This window comes from Salvelinus alpinus, chromosome 23, assembly GCF_045679555.1.
Source record: "Salvelinus alpinus chromosome 23, SLU_Salpinus.1, whole genome shotgun sequence".
Classification (NCBI taxonomy): domain Eukaryota; kingdom Metazoa; phylum Chordata; class Actinopteri; order Salmoniformes; family Salmonidae; genus Salvelinus; species Salvelinus alpinus.
Genome location: NC_092108.1, coordinates 18,497,413 through 18,512,710, shown reverse-complemented (window position 1 = coordinate 18,512,710; position 15,298 = coordinate 18,497,413). Strand labels below are relative to the sequence as shown.

The window sequence follows — 15,298 nt, the reverse complement described above, 5'->3', positions numbered from 1 at the left end:
TGGAATGGCATTTCTTCTGCGCCGCAGTATTGGAGGAAGTGCGCATCCTCACACGTCCGCAGCTTAGAGGGAACATTGAATTTAATACCCAAAATGTTTACCCTGATCTTCATTGACATATATTTTGTAACAAACACCAAAACCACTCCATTGATTTGTTTTAATAATGATATCTCAATAGATGTTGAATGATATGTGAGCAGGTGAAATCCATGGCGGGCTATGTTCAACCTCCCAGTCAATCAAATCAAAGCCCACCATAAGGCCTACATTATTGATGCCCGTGTTTACGCGCTGATCTTTTGTGTCTGACAAAGGCTTTGATGAGAGATCTGCATCTCTGTCTCTTTTTCTCCCCCGGTCCCTCTCCCGCTGAGCGGTTCAGCCATCATCACAGTGTTCTCTCCTCCTCCGCTGTTCTCTGATCAGGTTTATATAACCGAGTTTTCCACACTTGTCAGAGCATTCTGACATGAGTAACAATCTCTGTAATAGGGGCTCTCAGAAGGCCTTGTTTCAAAGGGGGTTTGGTGAGGCTGCCTGTCTCTCCTCTGACAGACCTCAGGGTCTGCTTCCTGGCTGCCTGGCCGTCTCATCAGATACAGCTTGATCCACTGCCAACGTGCTAACTTAGCTAAGAATAGGGTGAAGAGATGCTCAATCTGAGGACTTTATTAATGGGAAATCTGGTGCTGCCATCTCTCTCTCTCTTTCGCCCTCCCTCTCCCTTTCTCTCCTCCTCTCTCTTTACGTTGCACGGTGGGGTTCCATGAACGATTCAGCACAGAGAGGCCTTGAGGAATTGAAAGCGACAGAGCAGAAAAAGAATAGAAAACTCCTAGCGAATAAGAAAGGGTAGTGAGCGGGGGTCGGCGGGGCCGGGGAGGGAGGGAGGGAGGGAGGGAGGGAGGGAGGGAGGGAGGGAGGGAGGGAGGGCACAATACACAGAAAGGTGACTGGTGAGATGGGAAGATTAAGAAGATAGTCCAATGGAATACTGAACATATTTCCATGGTGATGGAGAAGTAAATGGAGAGGTGTTAAAGAAAGGGAGAACCGACTGGAATTGGGTTAAGACTTGGGAAGGAGAGGGCAAAGAAGTATAGACTTAGGGATGCAGGGTGTGTGTGATAAAGGCCTGGATGGAGTATGCTAATTTGTAGTTTGAATTATGAATGAGATAAATTACTTCTGCAGACGGAACTTTGAATATATGCACACTTTCACTCCCACCAACCACTAAGTGATGATTTGATTTGATAATCCTCTGCTCTGGATGAAATGGACTCTTTCGCCTTTTTCTCCTGTTTCCCCCTATGTCTCCTCAACTCCCTACTCCTAAATCAATTCAAGCTATGACACATTGACAGTAAAATCTATTATGAAAATAGCTATGTTAAGTAATGAAATGTCACCATCACAATGTTTTTTTTAAATAAACCCTAGGAAGTAATGTCTAGACATGACAGAGTAATGTGACGTTTGAATGATCAGACAATGATTGGTCCTCTTTATTGGTGTTAGTGCTTTATTTGTTGCAATGTATTATTTGTATTTCTTTCCGGCTGACAGCTAAATACATCTTATTTTCCTTTCAGGTTCTGGCAACATGGCGACTCTTTCTATTTGCTGTCAAAGTCTCCTCCAAGGTATTTCACCATTTGACTTTTAATAGACTAATAGTGTTGTTTTTGATTTATAATGAGTATGATGATGCTTGTGAGGATGATGATGTTTGTGTGGAAGATTATCCAAATAATTAGTCAGTAAAGAGAACTTGGTCATATTGATCTCTATAATAACTATCAATCGGATTTCAGATGGAGGTTACTTTCAACTTCCTGGAGATTCGGGCAATGAACACTTATCCAGATCATCAGGTGAGAAACTATTGTATTCCCTAAACCAACCATCTGCCTCATTCACTTTTTCCATAAATATTTGTTTATCAAAACTCTTCAAAGGTTTCAGTCACAACTATATTCCCAAGGGTGTTTATTAATCAGGATAAATTAGTTTCAGCTATGCTGATTTTTGTCTTCTGAAATGATCATTTCCTTTGCTCTGCTTAAGTGTCTGGTCACTGAAGTCTCATCTCAATGATGTCAACTCCCCCTTTCAGGTTGTAATAGACACAGACAAGTCAACCCACTCCTTGAGGCTGCAGTCACAAGACCACCTTGATCATATGATGAACCATGTCAACTATGCCCTCTCCAGAATATTCAACAACTCTATGTATGCGTAAGTCTACCTTGTTTTATTCATATTACTCATAGCAAGGGCCAAGAGTTTTTCTGGACCATGTGACCTGAAAAGAAGACACTCTGGGTTGTTAGATTCTAAATGAACAGAGTAAAACTCACAGACGACTAGTAAAGCTCAAACTAAGTTTATTCACCAACTGGGTCACACAGCTGCATAAGACAAAGACATATTTACAAAAACACAAATATTTATACCTTCCTCCTATGCTGAGTCTCCTCCTTGCACATCTGGACAGCCAATACATATCTGTTGCTAGACAAGACTTTAGTGATGCCTGTTCTTTCTCACTTCATCTGATCTGACCTCGACCCAAATTCTTCACCCCTCCCCAACTCACGGCTGTCCCACCTTACCTGTTGACTGAAACCAGACTGTGGCTCTTCTCCTCTCCATAGGATAGGACATGTTCTGATAGAATGTACTTTCTGCACTCGGTAGATTTCCATACCCTCAGTTCTAATATGGTAACATGAATAAGGATATTTCAAGTTTAGAAGTTAGTACCCAACAGGGTCCTACTTATAACTTACTATCCCCTACTACTACCGACCTTGCTATGTTGTCTGTAAGAAGAGTGACCTCTGTAAACCAATGTCAATAGTTACAGTATGGAATACAGATGTTAAGGACTTAAAACAAAATACAGATTGGAAAAGAGTCTGGAACTATGTCCCAGTGTTCTCTGAAATGTTAATAATCAACTAATACACTACAAATGAAATCACCAATTTTATTTGACTCCGCGGAAACGCTGCCAATTTAAACTTGCTCCTTTTCCAAATTGTTGTGTTCTCAAATGAACATTGGAAGCTACATGCACATGATGTGGGACTGCCCCAGTGTGAAGACCTTCTGGTCACATGATGTGGGACTCTTCCTGTGTGAAGTCCTCCTGGTCACATGATGTGGGACTGCCCCAGTGTGAAGACCTTCTGGTCACAGGTTGCCAGGTCTGTGTCGAGCATAGTTGGCGCTGCCATTCTCCATCTACATTATATTATTGTTGAATGATGACTCTTCACTGACTCTCACAGTACCCCAGAAACGAGTATGGTTGTCTGGACTGACTGCGACAAAAATTGTGTTAGTGACCAGATGGAAGCCTCCACATAAGTTCAGCATAACTCAATGGCTACAAAACTTTCTTGACATTCTTTCAATAGAGCTCTCTATAGCTTGTGTGATTGAATTTATAAATTGTATTTTGAATATCAGTATAGAATATCGACGTACTGTATGCAGGCTGATTCTATTCATGTGTGCCGTGGTCCCACAAACAATTATATAAACATAAGATGAGTTACCCATGATGTTTTGTTTTATACATAGATATTTCCACAACATGAGCCCGAGGTGTGGAGAGAGGGAGGAATAGGAATGGGTTGCACCTGCTGAGAAAGGGAGAGGGGAGATGGGACAGTTAGAACAAATAATGCTTATTTTATTAAAACATTTTTTTTATAACAATACAAAGTTGTTCACAAAAAAAGGATTGGCTGTGTTCTGGGTATTGACCTCTGAGAGGCTCATCCACAGCACAGTATATCATCTTCCAAAAGGACTGTTTTCCAGCAGATCAGATAATTTAACAGGATCCAGAGAAACTGTAGTTAAAGGAGCTAGAGTAAGAACTTCTTATGGCTGCATCCCGCTAACGGGATCGATATGACAACAGCCAGTGAAAGTGCAGGGCACCAAATTCAAACAACAGAAATCTCATAATTAAAATTCCTCAAACATACATGTGTCTTATATCATTTTAAAGGTAATCTTGTTGTTAATCCCACCAAAGTGTCCGATTTCAAATATGCTTTTCAGCGAAAGCACTACAAATCATTATGTTAGGTCACCACCAAACCACAATAAGCACAGCCATTTTTCCAGCGAAATATAGCAGTCACAAAAAGCAGAAATAGAGATAAAATGAATCACTAACCTTTGATGATCTTCATCAGATGACACTCATAGGACTTCATGTTACATAATACATGCATGTTTTGTTTGATAAATCTGAGTTTACATTGGCGCGTTACATTCACTAGTTCCAAAAACATCAAGTGATTTTGCATAGCCACATCGTTTCAACAGAAATACTCATCATAAATGTAGATGATAATACAAGTTATACACATGTAATTATAGATATACCTCTCCTTAATGCAACCGCTGTGTCAGATTTTTTTTTTTAAATACGGAAAAAGCAAACCATGCAATAATCTGAGACGGCGCTCAGAACAATAGCCAAATTAGCCGCCATGTTGGAGTCAACAGAAACCAGAAAATACATGATAAATGTTTCCTTACCTTTGATGAACTTCATCAGAATGCAGTCCTAGGAATCCCAGGTCCACAATAAATGCTTGATTTGTTCGATAATGTCCGTTATTTATGTCCAATTAGCTACTTTGGTTAGCGCGTTTGGTAAACAATTCCAAAGTCACAAAGCGCATCCACTATAACGTGACGAAATGTCCAAAAGTTCCGTAACAGTCAGTAGAAACATGTCAAACAATGTATTGAATCAATCTTAAGAATGTTGTTAACATACATCTTGAATAACGTTCCAACCGGAGAATTACATTGACTTCAGTTGAGAGATGGAACGGAGCTGCCTATCACGTGAACGCGCGTGTTCAATGCGTGGTCACCTCATGGCAGTGATTACTCATTCCTGTCTCCTTCGACCCCCCTTCACATTAGAGTCATCAGACAAAGTTCTATTGACTGTTGACATCTAGTGGAAGCCGTAGGATGTCAAAATTCATCCATATCTCGCTGTAATTTCATTGGGAGCTTGGTTGAAAATCTAGCAGCCTCAGAAAAAATACAAACAGGAAGTGGAACTTCTCAGGTTTTTGCCTGCCATATGAGTTCTGTTATACTCACAGACATAATTCAAACAGTTTTAGAAACGTCAGAGTGTTTTCTATCCAATACTAATAATAATATGCATATATTAGCAACTATGACTGAGGAGCAGGCCGTTTACTCTGGGCACCTCTGTGCACCTTTCATCCAAGCTACTCAATACTGCCCCTGCAGCCATAAGAAGTTAAAGTAATGGATTAAAGGTTAGTTAGGGTTATTGAACTAAGGATGATTAGGGTCAGAGATAACACCAGACAATAGGGTTGGATCTACTATACAACTTGATTAAGGATACTGTGCATTTAATGTAGTAGTACAGTCACGTCACAAACATGCGTAATAAGTACTATATCCATATTTTCACTGAGTTAATATCTTTCTTTTTCTTCTCTCCCTCATCTCTCTCTCTCTTTCAGTCCAGCCATCTGTCGAACAGAGGGGGGCGTCTCTGATGGAGTCCAAAAGTTTTCACCAAACTCTGAATCATCTGTCGAGACTCAGAAAACCTGTGGTGAGCCGCCTACTCAGTCAATCAGTCAGAGTAATCACTCTGCTACTCACTCACTCACTCACTCAATCTGTTCAGTCAGTGACACATTTTAAATTCATCTGGAGCATAATTGTATTAATTCATGAATTAATGAATCTATGACTGTATCTGATCAGTTATGATTTTAATCTCTTTTAACTGAAGTTCTTTCATGCTGTTGTCTTTAATCTCACCTCAATATTTACTTCCCCCCCTTGCTCTGTTTCTCTTTCATCTCTTGCCCCTTCTCCTTTTACTCTCCTCACTTTCGCTCTCTCAGGCGGTTTCTCTGAGACCTATGCAGCTCTGTGTGACTATAATGGCATCGGCTGTAAGGAGGAAGTGCAGTGGGTAAGAATACCACTCTGTGGGCCTCCCAAGCTGCGCAGCGTTCTAAGGCACTGCATCGCAGTGTTGCGGTGTCACTATAGCCTTGGGTTCGATCCCAGGCTGTGTCACAACCGGAAGTGACTGGGAGTCTCATATGGCGGCGCACAATTGGCCCAGCATCGTCCGGGTTAGGGGAGGGTTTGGCCGGGGGGGCTTTGCTTGGCTCATCGCTCTCTAGCGACTCCTTGTGGCGGGCCGGGCGCCTGCAGGCTGACTTCGGTCGTCAGTTGAATAGTGATTCATCTGACACATTGGTGCAGCTGGCTTCCGGGTTAAGCAAGCAGGTGTTAAGAAGCGCGGCTGGGTGAGTCGTGTTTCGAAGTCATGCAGCGATGAGACAAGATCGTAATCATGAAATTGGGGGGAAATTTTGAAGAAAAAAAATGAAAAATAGAATACCACTCTGTACCATATCCACAATACATCCACCGGATGTAGTACAACATTAATGGAGTTGTATTATAGTGTCGCTGGTATCATCATACAGCATTTGTAATCTGACTCTCTCTCTCTCTCTCTCAGGATGTGGACACTATCTATCACTCTCAAGACAACAGGGAGTTCAACCTGTTGGACTTCAGCCACCTGGACAGCAGGTATACCAAATCAAATCAAATGTTTATTTATATAGCCCTTCGTACATCAGCTGATATCTCAAAGTGCTGTACAGAAACCCAGCCTAAAACCCCAAACAGCAAGCAATGCAGGTGTAGAAGCACGGTGGCTAGGAAAAACTCCCTAGAAAGGCCAAAACCTAGGAAGAAACCTAGAGAGGAACCAGGCTATGAGGGGTGGCCAGTCCTCCTCTGGCTGTGCCGGGTGGAGATTATAACAGAACATGGCCAAGATGTTCAAATGTTCATAAATGACCAGCATGGTCAAATAATAATAATCACAGTAGTTGTCGAGGGTGCAGCAAATCAGCACCTCAGGAGTAAATGTCAGTTGGCTTTTCATAGCTGATCATTAAGAGTATCTCTACCGCTCTTGCGGTCTCTAGAGAGTTGAAAACAGCAGGTCTGGAACAGGTAGCACGTCCGGTGAACAGGTCAGGGTTCCATAGCCGCAGGCAGAACAGTTGAAACTGGAGCAGCAGCACGGCCAGGTGGACTGGGGACAGCAAGGAGTCATCATGCCAGGTAGTCCTGAGGCATGGTCCTAGGGCTCAGGTCCTCCGAGAGAGAGAAAGAAAGAGAAAAAGAGACAATTAGAGAGAGCATACTTAAATTCACACAGGACACCGGATAAGACAGGAGAAGTACTCCAGATATAACAAACTGACCCTAGCCCCCGACACATAAACTACTGCAGCATAAATACTGGAGGCTGAGACAGGAGGGGTCAGGAGACACTGTGGCCCCAGCCATTGATACCCCCGAACAGGGCCAAACAGGAAGGATATAACCCCACACACTTTGCCAAAGCACAGCCCCCACACCACTAGAGGGATATCTTCAACCACCAACTTACCATCCTGAGACAAGGCTGAGTATAGCCCACAAAAATCTCCGCCACGGCACAACCCAACGGGGGGCGCCAACCCAGACAGGAAGATCACGTCAGTGACTCAACCCACTCAAGTGACGCACCCCTCCTAGGGACGGCATGAAAGAGCACCAGTAAACCAGTGACTCAGCCCCTGTAATAGGGTTAGAGGCAGAGAATCCCAGTGGAGAGAGGGGAACCGGCCAGGCAGAGACAGCAAAGGTGGTTCGTTGCTCCAGTGCCTTTCCGTTCACCTTCACACTCCTGGGCCAGACTACACTCAATCATATGACCCACTGAAGAGATGAGTCTTCAGTAAAGACTTAAAAGTTGAGACTGAGTCTGCGTCTCTCACATGGGTAGGCAGACCATTCCATAAAAATTGAGCTCTATAGGAGAAAGCCCTGCCTCCAGCTGTTTGCTTAGAAATTCTAGGGACAATTAGGAGGCCTGCGTCTTGTGACCGTAGCGTACGTGTAGGTATGTACGGCAGGACCAAATCGGAAAGATAGGTAGGAGCAAGCCCATGTAATGCTTTGTAGGTTAGCAGTAAAACCTTGAAATCAGCCCTTGCCTTAACAGGAAGCCAGTGTAGAGAGGCTAGCACTGGAATAATATGATCACATTTTTTGGTTCTAGTCAGGATTCTAGCAGCCGTATTTAGCACTAACTGAAGTTTATTTTGTGCTTTATCCGGGTAGCCGGAAAGTAGAGCATTGCAGTAGTCTAACCTAGAAGTAACAAAATCATGGATACATTTTTCTGCATCATTTTTGGACAGAAAGTTTCAGATTTTTGCAATAATACGTAGATGGAAAAAAGCTGTCCTTGAAACAGTCTTGATATGTTTGTCAAAAGAGAGATCAGGGTCCAGAGTAACGCCGAGGTCCTTCACAGTTTTATTTGAGACGACTTTACAACCATCAAGATTAATTGTCAGATTCAACAGAAGATCTCTTTGTTTCGTGGGACCTAGAACAAGCATCTCTGTTTTGTCCGAGTTTAAAAGTAGAACGTTTTCAGCCATCCACTTCCTTATGTCTGAAACACAGGCTTCTAGCGAGGGCAATTTTGGGGCTTCACCATGTTTCATTGAAATGTACAGCTGTGTGTCATCCGCATAGCAGTGAAAGTTAACATTATGTTTTCGAATGACATCCCCAAGAGGTAAAATATATAGTGAAAACAATAGTGGTCCTAAAACGGAACCGTGAGGAACACCGAAATGTACAGTTGATTTGTCAGAGGACAAACCATTCACAGAGACAAACTGATATCTTTCCGACAGATAAGATCTAAACCAGGCCAGAACTTGTCCGTGTAGACCAATTCGGGTTTCCAATCTCTCCAAAAGAATGTGGTGATCGATGGTATCAAAGGCAGCACTAAGATCTAGGAGCACGAGGACAGATGCAGAGCCTCGGTCTGACGCTGTCACACCCTGGCCTTAGTATTCTTTGTTTTCTTTATTATTTTAGTTAGGTCAGGGTGTGACATGGGGAATGTATGTGTTTTTGTAGTGTCTAGGTGGTTGTATGGTTTAGGGGGTTAAATAGAGTAGATGGGTTTGTGTTTAGTATAGTTGTCTAGCTGTGTCTATGGTTGCCTGAATGGTTCTCAATCAGAGACAGATGTCATTAATTGTCTCTGATTGGGAGCCATATTTAAGGCAGCCATAGGCACTAGGTTTATGTGTGTAATTGTCTATGTTATACGTTTGTAGCCTGTGTGTGCACTACGTTTATAGCTTCACGGTCGTTTGTTAGTTTTTGTAAGTGTTTCTTTTCGTCTTCGTCATCAAAATAAAAGGAAGATGTATTTCTCACACGCTGCGCCTTGGTCCACTTCTTCTCCTCACTACGACGATCGTGACAGACGCCATTAAAAGGTCCTTTACCACCTTCACAAGTGCAGTCTCAGTGCTATGATGGGGTCTAAAACCAGACTGAAGCATTTCGTATACATTGTTTGTCTTCAGGAAGGCAGTGAGTTGCTGCGCAACAGCTTTTTCTAAAATTTTTGAGAGGAATGGAAGATTCGATATAGGCCGATAGTTTTTAATATTTTCTGGGTCAAGGTTTGGCTTTTTCAAGAGAGGCTTTATTACTGCCACTTTTAGTGAGTTTGGTACACATCCGGTGGATAGAGAGCCGTTTATTATGTTCAACATAGGAGGGCCAAGCACAGGAAGCAGCTCTTTCAGTAGTTTAGTTGGAATAGGGTCCAGTATGCAGCTTGAAGGTTTAGAGGCTATGATTATTTTCATCATTGTGTCAAGAGATATAGTACTAAAACACTTGAGTGTCTCTCTTGATCCTAGGTCCTGGCAGAGTTGTACAGATTCAAGACAGCTGAGCTTTAGAGGAATACGCAGATTTAAAGAGGAGTCCGTAATTTGCTTTCTAATGATCTTTTCCTCAAAGAAGTTCATGAATGTATTACTACTGAAGTGAAAGCCATCCTCACTTGGGGAATGCTGCTTTTTAGTTAGCTTTGCGACAGTATCAAAAATAAATTTCGGATTGTTCTTATTTTCCTCAATTAAGTTGGAAAAATAGGATGATCGAGCAGCAGTGAGGGCTCTTCGATACTGCACGGTACTGTCTTTCCAAGCTAGTCGGAAGACTTCCAGTTTGGTGTGGCGCCATTTCCGTTCCAATTTTCTGGAAGCTTGCTTCAGAGCTCGGTTATTTTCTGTATACCAGGGAGCTAGTTTCTTATGACAAATGTTTTTTGTTTTTAGGGGTGCAACTGCATCTAGGGTATTGCACAAGGTTAAATTGAGTTCCTCAGTTAGGTGGTTAATGGATTTTTTGTCCTCTGACGTCCTTGGGTAGGCAGAGGGAGTCAGGAAGGGCATCAAGGAATCTTTGTGTTGTCTGAGAATTTATAGCACGACTTTTGATGCTCCTTGGTTGGGGTCTGAGCAGATTATTTGTTGCGGTTGCAAAAGTAATAAAATGGTGGTCCGATAGTCCAGGATTATGAGGAAAAACATTAAGATCTACAACATTATTCCATGTGACCAAACTAGGTCCAGAGTATGACTGTGGCAGTGAGTAGGTCCAGAGACATGTTGGACAAAACCCACTGAGTCGATGATGTCTCCAAAAGCCTTTTGGAGTGGGTCTGAGGACTTTTTCATGTGAATATTAAAATCACCAAAAATTAGAATATTATCTGCTATGACTACAAGGTCCGATAGGAATTCAGGGAACTCGGTGAGGAACGCTGTATATGGCCCAGGAGGCCTGTAAACAGTAGCTATAAGAAGTGATTGAGTAGGCTGCATAGATTTCATGACTAGAAGCTCAAAAGACGAAAACGTCATTATTTTTTTTGTAAATTGAAATACAATTATATGGTCACTAGTGTAACCAGGAGGTGAGGCCTCATTTAACACAGTTAATTCATCAGGCTTAAGCCATGTTTCAGTCAGGCCAATCACAAGATTATGATCAGTGATTAGTTAATTGACTATAACTGCCTTTGAAGTGAGGGACCTAACATTAATTAGCCCTATTTTGAGATGTGAGGTATCACGATCTCTTTCAATAATGGCAGGAATGGAGGAGGTCTTTATCCTAGTGAGATTTCTAAGGCGAACACTGCCATGTTTAGTTTTGCCCAACCTAGGTCGAGGCACAGACACGGTCTCAATGGGGATAGCTGAGCTGACTACACTGACTGTGCTAGTGGCAGACTCCACTAATCTGGCAGGCTGGCTAACAGCCTGCTGCCTGGCCTGCACCCTATTTCATTGTGGAGCTAGAGGAGTTAGAGCCCTGTCTATGTTGGTAGATAAGATGAGAGCACCCCTCCAGCTAGGATGGAGTCCGTCACTCCTCAGCAGGCCAGGCTTGGTCCTGTTTGTGGGTGAGTCCCAGAAAGAGGGCCAATTATCTACAAATTCTATCTTTTGGGAGGGGCAGAAAACAGTTTTCCACTTGTTCTGTTCTGTAACCCTGGACAGCAGGTACACCACCTGTTCTGTAACCCTTGACAGCAGGTACACCACCTGTAATGTTCTGTAACCCTGGACAGCAGGTACACCACCTGTTCTGTAACCCTAACCCTGGACAGCAGGTACACCACCTGTTCTGTAACCCTTGACAGCAGGTACACCACCTGTTCTGTAACCCTGGACAGCAGGTACACCACCTGTTCTGTAACCCTTGACAGCAGGTACACCACCTGTAATGTTCTGTAACCCTGGACAGCAGGTACACCACCTATTCTGTAACCCTAACCCTGGACAGCAGGTACACCACCTGTAAGGTTCTGTAACCCTGGACAACAGGTACACCACCTGTAAGGTTCTGTAACCCTGGACAGCAGGTACACCACCACCTGTAATGTTTTGTAACCCTGGACAGCAGGTACACCACCTGTAAGGTTCTGTAACCCTGGACAGCAGGTACACCACCTGTTCTGTTCTGTAACCCTGGACAGCAGGTACACCACCTGTTCTGTTCTGTAACCCTGGACAGCAGGTACACCACCTGTTCTGTTCTGTAACCCTGGACAGCAGGTACACCACCTGTTCTGTAACCCTGGACAGCAGGTACACCACCTGTTCTGTAACCCTGGACAGCAGGTACACCACCTGTTCTGTAACCCTGGACAGCAGGTACACCACCTGTTCTGTAACCCTGGACAGCAGGTACACCACCTGTTCTGTAACCCTGGACAGCAGGTACACCACCTGTTCTGTTCTAACATCAAGTAACTGACGCAAGCAGTAAAATTAGATTTAAAAAACACATTTAAAAAAAACTGTGTGTACAATGTTTGTGTGAAGCAACACAAACATTGGCACAGACACATGCACACACACACACACACACACACACGATAACATACGCACTATACATAAACATGGATTTAGTACTGTAGATATGTGGTAGTGGTGGAGTAGGGGCCTGAGGGCACACAGTGTGTTGTGAAATCTGTGAATGTATTGTAATGTCTTTAAAATTGTATAAACTGCCTTCATTTTGCTGGACCCCACGAAGAGCAGCTGCTGCTTTGGCAGCATAACAAATACAAATACACCACCTTTTCTGAGATGTGAATATGACATGAGAATAACGTGCAGGTGATTTGAGACTTGACTGTAGTCCTATGAAGTGACTGTCAGGTGCTCTAGTTCCAGCACGTCCTGTAGGCTGACCCTCTGACTGTCCGACTTCCCTGTCTCCCTACCAGGAGGCATTTGTGGTGCATCACTCTGGGCCGTCATTTCACATTCCCCCAATGTCTTCTGATTTCTGCCTTCTACAGTTACAGCCTCCGACACCATGCTTTGTCTGCTGACTGCTGTACTCTTCTACTGTATTTCATTTCATTCTTCCTGTGGACACCTTTCTCCCTCTGCTGCCTGTCTGGCCCTGCAGGAATAACCCAGGGGGTTCAAACTTCACCCCCACAGCGAGCTAAACCTGGTTCCTGTGTGTGTGTGTCTCTGGAGTATAGCTGGCAGTCTGTCATACTCTAGTGCCTTACAGGCCCCAAGGGGATAGATAGCGCTCGTAGACATGGACTTGAAGAGAAGCTCACCCTTTTAGTGGAATTGTTGATTCAGGGAAATCGTTCCAGTAATCCAGGGTAAGAGGGTGCTGCTGTTGGCTGGTGGGGAACACTGGGAGAGGTTGTGGAGTGTACACACACGCACACCACACACATCATTTGGCCAGCCAGAGGGAAGTCCTCTCCATGGTGGCATGTGAAATGAGAACGCAGCCCTCAGCCATACACTGGACTGGGCCCTAATGTAATTGAGGGCATTCCCTTTTAAGAGCTCTATCTCAATCTGTTGCACTTTCTCTCTGTTGGTCTCTGTTTGCTGCTTCCTCTCTCTGCCACTTTCTCTCTGTTGGTCTCTGTTTGCTGCTTCCTCTCTCTGCCACTTTCTCTCTCGCTCTCTGCCTCTTTCCTTCCGTCCCCCTGTCTCTCGCCCTCCGTCCCCCTGCCTCTTTCCTTCCGTCCCCCTGTCTCTCGCCCTCTGTCCCCCTGTCTCTCGCCCTCCGTCCCCCTGTCTCTCGCCCTCCGTCCCCCTGTCTCTCGCCCTCCGTCCCCCTGTCTCTCGCCCTCCGTCCCCCTGTCTCTCTCCCTCCGTCCCCCTGTCTCTCGCCCTCCGTCGCCCTGTCTCTTGCTCTCCGTCCCCCTGTCTCTCGCCCTCCGTCCCCCTGTCTCTCGCCCTCCGTCCCCCTGTCTCTTGCCCTCCGTCCCTCTGTCTCTCGCCCTCCGTCCCCCTGTCTCTCGCCCTCCGTCCCCCTGTCTCTCGCCCTCCGTCCCCCTGTCTCTCGCCCTCCGTCCCCCTGTCTCTTGCCCTCCGTCCCCCTGTCTCTCGCCCTCCGTCCCCCTGTCTCTCGCCCTCCGTCCCCCTGTCTCTCGCCCTCCGTCCCCCTGTCTCTCGCCCTCCGTCCCCCTGTCTCTCGCCCTCCGTCCCCCTGTCTCTCGCCCTCCGTCCCCCTGTCTCTCGCCCTCCGTCCCCCTGTCTCTCGCCCTCCGTCGCCCTGTCTCTCGCCCTCCGTCCCCCTGTCTCTCGCCCTCCGTCCCCCTGTCTCTCGCCCTCCGTCCCCCTGTCTCTCGCCCTCCGTCCCCCTGTCTCTCGCCCTCCGTCCCCCTGTCTCTCGCCCTCCGTCCCCCTGTCTCTCGCCCTCCGTCCCCCTGTCTCTCGCCCTCCGTCCCCCTGTCTCTCGCCCTCCGTCCCCCTGTCTCTCGCCCTCCGTCCCCCTGTCTCTCGCCCTCCGTCCCCCTGTCTCTCGCCCTCCGTCCCCCTGTCTCTCGCCCTCCGTCCCCCTGTCTCTCGCCCTCCGTCCCCCTGTCTCTCGCCCTCCGTCCCCCTGTCTCTCGCCCTCCGTCCCCCTGTCTCTCGCCCTCCGTCCCCCTGCCTCTCGCCCTCCGTCCCCCTGTCTCTCGCCCTCCGTCCCCCTGTCTCTCGCCCTCCGTCCCCCTGTCTCTTGCCCTCCGTCCCCCTGCCTCTCGCCCAGTCTCTCTCCCCGTCTCTCTCCCTTCGTCCCTGTCTCTCTCCCTCTGTCCCTCTGTCTCTCTCCCTCCGTCCCTCTGTCTTTCTCGCTTTCCCTCCGTTACCTTGTCTCTCTCTCCCTCCGCCCCCTGTCTCTCTCTCCCTCCGCCCCCCTGTCTGTCTATCTCCCTGCATCCCTCTGTCTCTCCCTCCTACTGGACACATGGTGTGTTGGGCAGGATAAAACGGTTTTAGGCCGTTGGCTAGGATCAAAACACGGCTCTGTGGAACCTCACACTGAGTAATCCACTGACCTGGCCTCCCTCAGTCAGCCCATCGATCCCCCTCTCTGCCCTCTCTCTTTCCTCGGGCTCTCTCGCTATCAGTTTTGCTCCATCTCGCTCTTTCCCACCGCCCCAACAGGGAGAGTGTGCTGCAGAATCATACATAATTTCCCAATCCATCCCTACGGCTCTCTCTGATAAAGTTGTTTTGCTGGATAATTGTTTTTGTTTGGCTGTAGGAATGTATTATTTCATTTTTTAAATCTGAGGCTGAAATTGTGTCTATTTCAGGGACCTGGCGGTGATGGTTGCTTCCATGGCGTACAACACTTGGTTCACCAAACTCTACTGCAAAGACATGCGCATTGTAACTATCCACTCTACATTACTGATTGCATGTGATATCTAGTTTTCTGTCTGTGTTTAGACAAGGCTACCAGGTTTTCATTCTTTCCTAGTTGGTTAGAACAGGAGCTTGGCCTGTTCATGTAACAGTCTCTCTCT

At 45.9% G+C, this 15,298-nt stretch overlaps 1 protein-coding gene across 3 annotated transcripts in view; it reads left to right on the top strand.

Annotated features, from left to right (window-relative positions):
- The window catches only part of LOC139550399 (capping protein, Arp2/3 and myosin-I linker protein 3-like), a 61,211-nt gene that overhangs the window by 18,621 nt on the left and 27,292 nt on the right, over positions 1-15,298 (top strand). For 2 of the 3 annotated variants that reach the window (XM_071361278.1, XM_071361276.1), the window contains exons 3-9: positions 1,599-1,649; positions 1,821-1,880; positions 2,123-2,244; positions 5,553-5,647; positions 5,946-6,016; positions 6,578-6,651; positions 15,086-15,161. In XM_071361278.1, the coding sequence (XP_071217379.1) occupies positions 1,599-1,649; positions 1,821-1,880; positions 2,123-2,244; positions 5,553-5,647; positions 5,946-6,016; positions 6,578-6,651; positions 15,086-15,161 (549 nt within the window). The remainder of the gene's footprint in view (positions 1-1,598; positions 1,650-1,820; positions 1,881-2,122; positions 2,245-5,552; positions 5,648-5,945; positions 6,017-6,577; positions 6,652-15,085; positions 15,162-15,298) is intronic. The other variant, XM_071361277.1, reaches the window with a different exon arrangement.